We start from the raw sequence: 13485 nt of genomic DNA on the forward strand, positions 1-13485 counted from the left end.
ATTTTACAAATTATGCACCAAAACATCATGTTATACAACAAATTTGACAGAAAAAGTAGTTCAATACACAGTAATGTTACGTTGTAATTACTGTATTTACAAATTTAGTGCCAAAATATCACGATATATTGAAAACATTGACTACAGAAATGTCTTGGATAATCCAGAACCTTGGATAAGTGAGACTCTACTGTATCTGTTTTGAATTGGGATATCTGTGGCCCCTTCCACACAGTTGAAAAAAATGCCAAATTTTCTGCTTTGAACTGGAATATATGACAGTGTGGACTCAGATAACCCAGTTCAAAGTAGATATTGTGGGATTTTCTGCCTTGATATTCTGGGTTATATGACTGTGTGGAAGGGCCCTGAGTCCACACTGCCATATATTCCAGTTCAAAGCAGAAAATGTGGGATTTTCCGCCTCGATATTCTGGGTTATATGGTTGTGTGGAAGGGTTCTGGGTCTACACTGGGCTAAGCAGATAACCTGGAGTCAGATCCTGGGCTTTTTTTTTCCGTGTCAGGAGCAACTTGAGTCGCTTCTGGAGTGAGAGAATTGGCCGTCTGCAAGGACGTTACCCAGGGGGTGCCCGGATGTTTTTTGATGTTTTTACCATCTTTGTGGAAGGCTTCTCTCATGTCCCCGCATGGAGCTGGAGCTCATCCGCACTCTCCCCGGGTGGGATTCGAACCTGGCAGCTTTCAGGTCAGCAACCCAACCTTCAAGTCACAAGGCTTTAACCCATTGCGCCATCGGAGGCTCCAGATCCTGGGCTAGAAGGCAGCGTAGACCCAGCCTGAGGAGGAAGGATGCTGGCAAACCCCCAACAAAGCCCAAGGGACTATTTCTAGCCTCCTTCGGTGTCCAAAGAGGGCGCTGGAATCCTACCTCGGCTCCAGGTAAGGCTCATGCAATATTCACCAAGCCACAAAAAGCAGCCAGCCTAACAATAACAACAATAAAAACTTTTTTCGCCCGAAGCGCCAAACTTTTCGCGGAGCTCCAACCTTCCGGAAGTTGGTCACAGGCTCTTTAAAAAGGGAAAGTTATGCGGGACCGAGATAAAGAAAAGGGCGCCCAAAAAAGCCAAGCCAAAAAACAAAGGCCGGGATGGATGGCTGCCCTTCAAAAAAAGAGTCCTTCCCGGTTTGAAGGCGCTTCCAACTGAAAGGGGAACGGAGCGGGCAATACCTGCGCCACCAGCGGCACCAGCGTCTGCTCCACCGAGCGCGAGCGGATCTGCAGCCCCGGCAGCAGCGGCTCCCAGCCCAGAGCCGAGCCCGGAGGGGAGCGAGGCCACGGACAAAGCCCGCCGCCGCCGCCGAGGCTCCCTCCTCCTCCCCCTCTCTCTCCTCCTCCTCCGCCGAGGAACGCGGCCATTGCTCCGGAGCCGCACCGCTCGCTCCTTCTTGAGGAAAGGAGAGGAATGGAGAGACGGCGGCAGAGAAGCCGGGGCTCCCCATTGAGGCTCCGCCCCTTTCTCCTCCCTCCCCTCCCCTCCCTCTCCGTTTTCCCGCCTTCGGACGTCGCCCCCTCCCCTCCAGCCAATAGGGTCGCGCCGCCCCTCAGGCGGGAAAATGCCATGCCTTATTCCCCCACCTTTTGGGTTAATGAGCTCTCTCAGGTTCTGATCATCCTCAGGCCCCATCTACCATGGCATAGGGCCCAGTGCCCGAATCCATCTGGAACTGTTATTATCGGAGGCCCTTTCCACACAGCTGTATAAAATCCACACTGAACTGGATTACCTGGCAGTGTGGACTCAGATAACCCAGTTCAAAGCAGATAGGTAAAAAGATAAAGGTTTTCCCCTGACGTTAAGTCTAGTCAGTCCGACTCAGGGGGTTGGTGCTCATCTCCATTTCTAAGCCAGCGTTGTCCGTCGTCGTCGTCTCACTCGTTCAGTCGTTTCCGACTCTTCGTGACCTCATGGACCAGTCCACGCCAGAGCTCCCTGTCGGCCGTCGCCACCCCCAGTTCCTTCAAGGTCGAGCCAGTCGCTTCAAGGATACCATCCATCCATCTCGCCCTTGGTCGGCCTCTCTTCCTTTTTCCTTCCATTTTCCCCAGCATCATGATCTTTTCCAAGCTTTCCTGTCTTCTCATTATGTGGCTAAAATACTTCAACTTTGCCTCCAAGTGAGCGGTCGGGCATTATTTCCTGGAGGATGGACTGGTTGGATCTTCTTGCGGTCCAAGGCACTCTCAGGATTTTCCTCCAGCACCAAAGTTCAAAAGCGTCTATCTTCCTTCGCTCAGCCTTCCTTATGGTCCAGCTCTTGCAGCCATAGGTTACTATGGGGAATACCATTGTTTTCACTATGCAGACCTTCGTTGCCAGTGTGATGTCTCTGCTTTTCAGTATTTTATCGAGGTTGGCCATTGCTCTCCTCCCAAGAAGTAGACGTCTTCTGATTTCCTGGCTGCAGTCTGCATTTGCAGTGATCTTTGCACCTAGAAATATAAAGTCTGTCACTGCCTCCACGTTTTCTCCCTCTATTTGCCAGTTGTCAATCCGTCTGGTTGCCATGATCTTGGTTTTCTTGATGTTTAACTGCAGCCCGGCTTTTGCACTTTCTTCTTTCACCTTGGTGATAAGGCTCCTCAGCTCTTCCTCACTTTCAGCCATCAGAGTGGTATCATCTGCATACCTAAAGTTGTTAATGTTTCTTCCAGAAATTTTAACTCCAGCCTTGGATTCGTCAAGCCCCGCACATCGCATGATGTGTTCTGCGTACAAGTTGAATAGGTAGGGCGATAGTATACAGCCCTGCCGCACTCCTTTCCCAATCTTGAACCAGTCTGTTGTTCTGTGGTCTGTTCTTACTGTGGCTACTTGGTCTTTATACAGATTGTCCGTAGACACCTCCAAAGTCATGTGTCCAGCATGACTGCATGGAGCGCCCTTACCTTTCCATCGGAGCAGTACCTATTGATCCACTCACACTGGCGTGTTTTCAAGCTGCTAGGTTGGCAGAAGCTGGGGTTAACAGCGGGAGCTCATCCCACTCCCTGGATTCAAACTGCCGACCTTTTGGTCAGCAAGTTCAGCTACTCAGGGGTCTGGCCCACTGCGCCACGGGGGTTCCTTCAAAACAGATACTGTGTTTTATTCTGCCTTAATATTCTGGGTTCTGTGGCTTTGTGGCAGGGCCCTGAGTCCACACTGCCATATCATCCACGTCAAAGAAGATTTTTTTTCATATCAGGAGCAACTTGAGAAACTGCCAGTCATTTCTGGTGTCAGAGAACTAGACATTGCCCAGGGGACGCTTGAATATTTTTGATGTTTTACCATCCTTGTGGGAGGCTTCTCTCATGTCCCGGCAAGGAGCTGGCACTGACAGAGGGAACTGTGGCGCAGGCTGGTTAGCAGCCAGCTGCAACAAATCACTATGATCAAGAGGTCATGAATTTGAGGCCAGCTCGTGCCTGCGTCTGTCTCTGTTCTATGTTATGGCATTGAATGTTTGCCTTTATGTGTGCAATGTGATCCGCCCTGAGTCCCCTTCGGGGTGAGAAGGGCGGAATATAAATGCTGTAAATAAATAAAATAAATAAATAACTCATCTGCACTCTCCCCGGGTTGGATTTGAACCGGCAACCTTTAGGTCAGCAACCAAACCTTCAAGTGAGCAGTCCTGCCAACACAAGGCTTTAATCCATTGCGCCACCAGGAGCTCCTTCAAAGCAGATAATGTGGGCTTTTATTCAGCTGTGTATGAGCCGTTGTGGCACCAGCTAAACTGCTGACCTGTTTGGGCAATGCTGCTGGCAGGCTGCAATGCTGCCGGCAAGCTGTTAGGAATGGTCCAAAACACCTGGAGGGCTGAAGTTTGCCCAAGCCTGCTATATAGACTTGTCCACAGCTGTAGAAGTCTACTGTATACCATGCAGCTGCAGATAAGTCTACACAGGGACCACCAAACGAAGCAAGACTCCCAAAATGGCTGATATAAACATTTAAGACCTACACGCATGGATAAATTAGATACCTACATAAAAACTCCAGCAATCACCCAAACACAGAATTGCCCAAACACGAATTAAGGAACAAAATCTGGCTACCACTATTTTAACAAAACCTCTAAAATCAGGACAGTAAATAAAGGGAGCCCCGGTGGCGAAGTGCGTTAAAGCACTGAGCTGCTGAACTTGCAGACCGAAAGATCCCAGGTTCAAATCCCGGGAGTGGCTTGAGTGCCCACTGTTAGCTCCAGCTCCTGCCAACCTAGCAGTTCGAAAACATGCAAATGTGAGTAGATCAATAGTTACCGCTCCGGCAGGGAAGGTAACCGTGCTTCATGCAGTCATGTCGGCCACATGACCTTGGAGGTGTCTACGAACAACGCCGCCCGGGAAAACCTTTACCTTTTAAAATAAAGAATAACACTCAGGAAACAGGAGAATTCCAGACATGAAACAATCAGAGGCAGTTAGCACATCCCAACAAGGTATTCCCCCAGGCAGGAAGCTGCCACGCTTTGAAGCTGCAAGGATATTCAATGCTATTCAAGGTGGCCAAATGCAACATTCACACTTGCTTCAAACAGACAAGAGTTCTTTCTCCCACCCTGGGCATTCCACAGATATATAAAAGCTACTTGCCTAATTTCCAACTGGCCTCACAACCTCTGAGGATGCCTGCCATAGATGTGGGTGAAATGTCAGGAGAGAATATTTCAGTAACATGACCATACAGCCCAGAAAACACAGCAACCCAATTTTGTGAGAAATTTAAAGAAAAAAAAATTAAGTTATGTGAAAGTACATGCGAACCAATGTTGCTCATAGAACTCATAATGACTACAGGGAACATGTAGGAGTTTTTCCATTGCAAAACCCTGCATACACCAAGCATCCTATGAAACAGAAGATCCTTGGTGTTAGAGGACGTTGTAAATGTCACAAATGAAGCAAAGTAAAGCTCTTCTATAAGGAGTGCCAGATGTCTATATTTTGCTGCAAATAGAGAGGTGAAGGTGAAACTAGCATGTTGTGATACTCTTTGAAAAAAGATAATGGCTACAGTCCATAGGGTGTCAATTTGTTCAATTCTGTGGGTAATGCCTATCCTCTGACATTCTGGTGATTAAAATAGGGACACATGTGTACTTGTAATGCTCCTATTTTCATACCAAGGAAAACTGCCATGGCATTAACACCATAATTACACTGGGCTGAAGGCTCTTCTCCATCTGCTATATACTGTGGGAATTTCATTGCAATGATTAATCCTGCCATAATTTAAAAAAACAAAGTGTGCGTGTTTTCATTAGGGAGACTTTGGGCCCTTCCACACAGTCATATAACCCAGAATATCAAGGCAGAAAATCTCACAATATCTTCTTTGACCTGGGTTATCTGAGTCCACACTGCCATATATTCCAAATCAAAGCAGATAATGTGAGATTTTATTCTGCTGTGTGGAAGGGGCCTAAAACAATTGCATTGTACCCAACAATTCTGCTTGAATTTAATCAATCCACACAACAGGTTGAGCACTTTTCTTATTTGTTTGCTTATTAGATGTACATTCCATTATTAACTTGGGTAAATTTACAGAAGAACAAGGCACCATTTATTTAATATATCTTCTGTTTTGCTTTTCAACTTGCAAGACTCAAGCTGATATAAAACATTAAAACAATCCTCCCTTTACTCACCAAAATTAGCCTCAATGCAAGGAGCACGGTCCAAAGAGAGAATGCTACAAATAAAAATGTGTTCCCACAGCCTCATGTAATGATAACTGTTATGGTTCTCTAACAAAATCTTAGAGATTCAAACCAAAGTTATGACATGGACTGGCAGCCAGTACAGTTTATTTAAAACTGGAGATAAATGTTCCCTATACCAACTTTCCACTTTTGTGCGAGGTGTTGGAATGGAATTCCCCAACTCCAGGAATTTCTGGATGAAACAGATTATCTCGATCAATTTCAATCTTGTTTCAAGTCATGGGACAAAGACAGCTTTGATTGCCTTTGTCCCATGTTGCAGAGAACTGGACAGAAGGAGTGCGCCCCTGTTGTTTTGCTGGACCTCTCAGCAGCTTTTGATAACATTGGCCATAGTTTCTTTTTGGGACTTGGAGGCAATGTTTTATAATGGTTCCATTTCTTTCTGGAGAGTCAAACCCAGAAGGTGATGCGAGGGGGGGGGTCCTGTTTAAACCCTGTCCATTGGCTGGGCCTGTAGCTGGCCGGGGGGGGGGGGGGTTAAGGGTTCAATTCCCCTATGTTTCAGGTTTTTTAATTTAAAAAACCTGGTTTACTCATGAATTGTTTAACCAGTTAAAATTCATATGTAAACCGGGTTTTATTTTAACCTAAAACATTGGGGTGGTGGTGGTTTGGACCCTTAAACCCGCCCCGTCTGCAGGCCTGCCATTGGCCTGTGGGGTCCCACAGGAGTCTTTCCAGCCCCTCATGCTGTTTGACATACACATGAAACCAATGGGAGAGGTCATAAAGAGTTTTGGGGTACAGTGCCATCTATATGCAGATGGCACCCAGCTCTACTACTCTTTTCCACCCAGGGGTGGTTCAACCAGTAGGCAAACTACGCGGTTGTTGAAGGCGCCATCCTCTTGGGGGTGCAGTTGAGGTGCCTCCAAGTGCCCTAAGGCTAATGAGCAGCTTCTTTTTTTGTTTTTCCTCCCTCCCCGCTGGGAGGGGGCACGCAATCCTCAGAGGTTGGAAACTAGCCAAATGGGGTTTATATATCTGCGGAAGGTCCAGGGTGGGAGAAAGAAAGAACTACAGAAATCCAACAAATACACTGCCTTCTCAAAATTTTAATTCCCCCCCCCCCACCAGTAGTGTTTCTTTGTATTGACTCTTGTTTTCTAAAGTTTTAATTTGTATTTATTTTACTCTTGGTAACTGAAGGTGATATATACATCTTAGGACCTAAGTACCCTAAAAGTACAAACTCCCATCTGATTTTGGAAGCTAAGCAGAGTTAGTACAGTAGAGTCTCGCTTATCCAACCTTCACTTATCCAATGTTCTGGATTATCCCATGCAGTCGGCCTTCCACCGGATCCACAGTTATTTCTTTAGGCAGCAAGGACTGAAGTTTTTATGGATTTAACTTCCGACAATGTTCTTACTGCAAGTTTATTTTATGCAATTCTATCTTTATTTGCAGTCAATTAGTTAATAATAATCGCCAATGTTTTTGTGGTCAATGTTTTCAATACATTGCAATATTTGGTGCTAAATTCGTAAATATAGTAATTCCTACATAACATTACCATGTATTGAACTGCTTTTTCTGTCGATTTGTTGTGAAACATGATGTTTTGGTGTAAAATCATAATGTAATTTGATGTTTAATAGGTGTTTCCTTAACCCCTCCTTATTATCCAACATTTTTGCTTATCCAACGCTTTTATTTTTCAGTAATTGGTTGGGGGGGGGGGGGGCAGCGCCAAAATTCTGTTCGCTTACCCTTGAAAATTACCTAGGGCTGGCCCTGTTTCCACCTAAATCCCAGGATGCTGTCTTCATCTTTAACCAGTGTCTCTGATCAATAATAGACTGAATAAGGACAAATTGAAACTTAGGCCCCCTTCCACAAAACTGAATAAAATCCCACATTATCTGCTTTGAACTGAAATATACGACAGTGTGGACTAATGCCCCTTCCACACAGCTAAATAAAATCCCACATTATCTGCTTTGAACTGAGCTGTATGGCAGTGTGGACTCAGATATTCCAGTTCAAAGCAGATATTGTGGGTTATTCTGCCTTTTTTAATGTCAGGAGTAACTTGAGAAACTGCAAGTCACTTTTGGTGAGAGAGAATTGGCAAAAATGTTGCCCAGGGGATGCCCAGATGTTTTACTATCTTGATATTCTGGATTATATGGCTGTGTGGAAGGGCCCTTAATCTAGACAAGAAAGAGGTACTCTTGGTCAGCTGGAAGGCAGATCAAGGAATAGGTAGGTATTCAGCCTGTGTTAGATAGGATTATTCTCACCCTGAAGATAAAGGTTTGCAGTTTGGATGTACTCAGTGTGGGGTAAAAATCAGTTAACATGCCTCACAGGAAAAGCTCTGGAGCAGCACTAAACTTTGGGTTAGGCTGATAACAGAAAAGGCATCTGTTTGACCTGGGGAAATGAGGGGGAAACACCTTTTAGCCCAGAGTTAGATTCCAATTTGGAAACAATTTCAATAGGGAGTGGCTGCATTCCACAGTCAGTGGGGTGAAGGGCATAAGGCAAGGCTGAAATAAAATGGGTCAGGCTATATTTTACAATTTTTTTTCCAACTGGATGGCTATAAGTCATGCAAAACCTTACAAATCTGTAAATTAAGGGTCATGTGTCATATAGAATCTTTCCATTTAGCAAACCTGAGCTGATGTTTCATACAAAACCTTGCCAATCCACAAACCAGAATTTCTGTGCCATACAAAAACTTCCAGAACTACAAACCAGAGCACATATTACTGCAAAGCTTCGCAAAGCTCTAAATTCTCCGCGATTGGCAATAAAGATAGAAAAAATTTCCCTGGCTGAATAGGAAACCTCCAACAGAATTGGGCTAGCTGGAGAGCAGTTTCCCTTTCCTGTCTTTAACAACCTTAACACTGTGGTCCTGATCCTTCCAGCCAGCATAACAATGTAATAGAGCAACAAGAGGGAGGAGACAATTTACCCCCAAGTCCCCAGAATGCAAGCTGTCCTATGGTTTGTTCAGTTGGCCCCTGTTCCAACTATAGCACATTGCTTCCCTAATTTTTTAGTATTTAGTATTAAAGTAAACCCTTCCAGCCTAAATCCTGTATCTGGGAATGAGTGGAAAAAACCATCAACTAAAATTATCAAATGTGGGCCATAAATGCATATCTGTTTGCTCCTTATTTTTCAAGTCCTTATATTCATATGGAACAGTGTTGTTGTTTGCCCTTTGTGTACTGAAGAGAAGTGGTTTAGAAAGCTTATAGTTCTTGGCTGTCATAGGGGAGAAGAGCCTTTGTAATATAAATACTGATAATATGGAAGTCCTTTGTCTGGAAGTGCTGCTAGACAGAAGATGAGTTGAGATGTCTGAAGTTACACAGTCCTTGATATATTTTGAAGAATGGAAACAATTGGAGAGAAGATGAGTGCTTTCAGCACCAGGAATATGAAGTCTTGTTACTGAAGCTAGTTTACGCATCTATACTCTCCACTTGATGGCTTCTGATCACCTGTCTGAGGCCCCTTTCACACAGCTGTATAAAATTGTGATGACTCATGGGCCATGTAGTCCCGTTCCTAGTGCTGTTGTGACAGATGAAGAGGAAAACTTGGGTTTTCCACCATTTCAGCCAGAAAGGGAACTTTCCCAGCCTGAATTAGAGCCCTTGCACCTGCAGGAGGTTTGTATTCCAGAAATCTGCCAAACAAGCCCTGAGTCAAAATCTCCCCCATTTTCTCGCCGTAATTATTATCTACAACAAAAAGGAGTTCAGCAGGCTAATCGCCGAAGCCTGAGAATCGCAGCAAAGCATTCTGATGATTAAGCCTGCTCCCATGAGAAAGTTTAGGAAGTCATACATCTGGACACAGAGATTGACTTTCGTTTCTGGTTTCCCCAGAGAAGTGTTCTCTGGTGGGAAACGAGGCCCTATTTAGGTTCCTTGCCCCTTTTGGAATCTTGCGGAGTCAATTCGTCAGCTACTGGAGTAGCGTGTGTGGACAGCTACTCCGTTTCCAAGCCTCGTTCCTGTTTCCCAGCCTTGTTCCTTTTTCCAAGCCTTCGTTCCCAGCCTTGTTTACTTCCATGGATCTTGCCTTGCTTCCCGGACCTTGCCAAGTAAATTCCACGGATCTTGGTTTTGCTCCTCGTTTCTTGTTGCCTTGTTCAAGCCTTGTGTTCCAAGTATCAAGTTATTACCTAGCCTTGCTCAAGTTTCATGGACTAAAGGACCTTGTCATCTCCCCTCACTTCGCTTGGCGAAGTGAGTGTTTCGGTTATTGGATTACAACTTTGGACCTTAATATTTCATATTGGACATTGTTTCTTTGGACTAAGTTTGACCTTCCCTGAAAGGTCTACTCCTGAACTATTTCCTACACTTGCTTTTATTAACCTTATATATTTCCATAATAAAGATATTAGTTAGATTCTGGACTCTGTGTATGGTTATTGGTGCTCTGCAGCCTGGGTCGTGACAGTTTGACTCCGCCCCCCTAAGCACCAATTAACCTAGGCCAGAATGTCTACCGGAGCCGGACCGGGGGCCCAACCACTCAGCTACACCATCGACAAGGATGAAGTGGACCGCATCCGTGATAAGCTCAATGCACAGGAGGGAGAAATAAGGGGATTGAAGAAACGCGGAATCCGTCTCCCGGCCCTGGCGTTGCCAACCAAGTTTATTGGAGAAGCTTCTAAGGTTCATGTTTTCCGTCGCCAATGCCAGGCTTATCTAGAGGCCCATAATGCCGAGTTTCCCCAAGAAGACATCAAGGTGGCGTGGATCTACAGTCTCCTAGACGGGCCAGCGGCCAACTGGGCGACGGCACTGTTCGACCAAGACTCCCCACATCTAAGATCAGCGCAACAATTCTTAGATCACATTAAGGCGACTTGGGGGATTGAGGACAATTTGGAGGCACCGGCCACAAACTCCGGCGCCTCTCCCAAGGGGACAGACCCATGTCCCAGTACATAGCCGAGTTCCGAGTGCTGGCCCATAACACCGGATGGAACGATATAGCCCTCAGAGGACAATTTCGGGAGGGTCTCAATATCGAGATGCTGGAAGAAATCTCCAAGGTGGATCCTCCACACTCTCTTGAAACACTCATTGATCAATGTTTACGAGCTGAAGTCATGATTGCCAACAGAAGACAATGGATCCGAGGCCAGAGCGGTAGGACCGGAGCGAGACCTCCCGCTCCCACCGGCGTCCAGCCGCGTCCAGTGTGGAGACCCCCGCCACCAGCCCCATACCCCAGAGGAAGCGAGGAGGTGCTGATGCAGTTGGGCAATGTGCGTCCCAGATTAGATGCCGCCGAGAAGGCCCACCGCCAACGCCTAAATCTCTGTTGGTACTGCGGAAACGGGGGCCACTTTGCCAGAGAGTGTCCAGCCAAAGGGAAGCCCGCCGCTCGTCTGGCGGCGGCGTCCTCCACGGAGACGAAGACGTCTGAGGCGGCTGGCACACAGCCGGCGGGGGAAGCCAGCGACCGGGCGTAGAGAGGCTCGCCAACCCGGTCAAAAACCCCACTCAAGAGCCGCCAACCGGGGTCCTATTTCTTCTAGTGGTCACCTTGTGGTCAGTGAAAAAAGGACCCGTCATGGTCCATGCCATGATAGACTCAGGAGCCACAAACAACTTCATTGATAGAGAGTATGCCGACTCTCTGGGATTACAATATCACGACTTCAAGAACGCCCGTGTGGTGCAAGCCATCGATGGCCGCCCCCTCAAGACAGGTCCAGTAAGCCAGTGGTCGGAGCCCACCAGAATGTGGATAAGGGAACACATGGAAGAGATTTCCTTCTTTGTTACCGAGGTTCCCCACTTCCCTGTGATTTTGGAAATTCCATGGCTGACACTCCACGACCCAAACATCTCCTGGTCCAACAGAGAACTGCAGTTTGCTTCAAAATATTGCCAAAACCATTGCCTTGTAGCCAAGGTCTGCCATGCCACAGACGCTGAACCCATCATCACCTTGCCCAAGAAGTACTCAGAATATTCGGATGTATTCAATGAAAAAGAAGCCGAGAGACTACCCCCACATAGACCTTATGACTGTGCCATTGACTTGGTGGAGGGGGCCCCGATCCCGCGAGGACACCTCTACTCCCTGACTGAACCAGAGCAAGAAGCTCTCAGGGAGTTCTTAGAGACAAACCTCCGCAAGGGGTTTATCAGACCCTCTCAATCCCCAGCCGCTTCCCCGGTGATATTTATAAAAAAGAAGTCAGGGGACCTACGCTTGGTGGTGGACTATAGAGCATTGAACAATATCACTAAGTGAAACCGGTATCCCCTGCCTTTGATCTCGGACCTCTTAGACCGGCTTCGAGGGGCTAAGGTTTACACCAAACTGGATCTACGAGGAGCTTATAATCTAGTTCGCATCAGGGAAGGGGACGAGTGGAAGACTGCCTTCCAGACTAAATTCGGTTTATTCGAAACCCTGGTCATGAATTTCGGTTTATGTAGAGCTCCCGCAACGTTCCAGCATTTTGTCAACGATATCTTTCAGGATTATCTAGACCGGTTCTTGATTATCTACCTGGACGATTTTTTGGTGTTTTCTAGATCACAATCAGAACATGAGAACCACGTCAGAATGGTGTTACAACGATTGCGGGACCATGGACTTTATGCCAAGTTGGAAAAATGCGCTTTTGATCTACAAGAGGTAGATTTCCTGGGATATCGTGTCTCGCCACTAGGGCTCACCATGGACCCGGCAAAGGTTGCAGCAGTATTGGAATGGCGGGCGCCAACCAACAAGAAAGAGGTGCAACGTTTCTTGGGGTTCGCGAACTACTACCGCAAGTTCATTCCAGACTTTGCCCGCTGGTCTGATCCAATCACCAGCTGCATCCGTGGGAAACAGCCCTTCCGCTGGACAGATCAAGCAGAGAAAGGGTTCCAGCAACTAAAGAAATTATTCACGTCCCAGCCAATCCTTCAGCACCCAGATCCTGAAACCCCTTTTGTCGTGCAGGCGGACGCCTCCGATGTGGCGATTGGGGCTGTACTCCTACAACCAGTGGGAGATCATCTTCACCCTTGTGCCTTCTATTCCCGTCAATTGACCACACCAGAGAGGAATTACACTATTTGGGAAAAAAAACTTTTGGCCATAAAGGCAGCCTTTGAAACTTGGAGACATTGGTTAGAAGGGGCCAAATTTCCCATTGAAGTCCATACTGATCATCGGAACCTAGAGCATCTAAGAACTGCCCGCAAGCTAAATCAGAGGCAACAACGCTGGGCTTTATTCTTTGAACGTTTTAACTTCCAAATCCATTATATAACCCCAGCCCAGACCAAGCAAGCAGATGCTCTGTCACGGAAACCGGAATATGCTGCAGGGCGCAAAGAGACCTTTGAGTCCCAGCTGCTACAGCCCGAGAACTTTGCCACGCTCACAGTGGGAAACACCAAATCCACTCCCATTGAATCAACTCCCTCTACTCCAGGGCCCCTTTGTGCTCAGGAAATCAGGGCTAGTCAGCAAGCAGATGCCTGGGCACAGGACCAACTTCGCCAAGGACTACATTTCCCCTTTTCGCTTAAGGATGGGCTACTTTGCTATAGAAATCATGTCTACATTCCTCCAGGACCGGGCAGGGAAAAAGCACTTCGTCTGTGTCATGACTGCAAGCCACCAGGGCACTACGGACTATTTAAAACCATGCATTTGATCCTAAGAGATTTCTGGTGGCCCAAGATCCGCAAGGATGTGGAAAAATATGTCAACACCTGCCCAGTATGCCAGCGCTCC

The 13485-nt window shown here is 46.8% G+C and overlaps 2 protein-coding genes across 4 annotated transcripts in view; one reads left to right on the forward strand and one right to left on the reverse strand.

The window, feature by feature from the left end:
- The window catches only part of ctnnal1 (catenin alpha like 1), a 68698-nt gene extending 67214 nt beyond the window's left edge, over positions 1 to 1484 (reverse strand). For 2 of the 3 annotated variants that reach the window (XM_062980833.1, XM_062980832.1), the window contains exon 1: positions 1196 to 1484. In XM_062980833.1, the coding sequence (XP_062836903.1) occupies positions 1196 to 1384 (189 nt within the window). In that variant the 5' untranslated portion in view covers positions 1385 to 1484. The remainder of the gene's footprint in view (positions 1 to 1195) is intronic. The other variant, XM_062980831.1, reaches the window with a different exon arrangement.
- A 10733-nt stretch (positions 1485 to 12217) lies between these two features.
- LOC134299029 (uncharacterized) lies at positions 12218 to 12768 on the forward strand (the record flags this gene model as incomplete). The annotated part of the gene is made up of 1 exon (XM_062980836.1): positions 12218 to 12768. A coding segment is annotated over exon 1 (450 nt), but the record flags the coding sequence as incomplete, so codon positions are not given.
- Positions 12769 to 13485: the final 717 nt, after the last annotated feature.

The sequence above is a fragment of the Anolis carolinensis genome, chromosome 4, assembly GCF_035594765.1.
Source record: "Anolis carolinensis isolate JA03-04 chromosome 4, rAnoCar3.1.pri, whole genome shotgun sequence".
Lineage (NCBI taxonomy): Eukaryota > Metazoa > Chordata > Lepidosauria > Squamata > Dactyloidae > Anolis > Anolis carolinensis.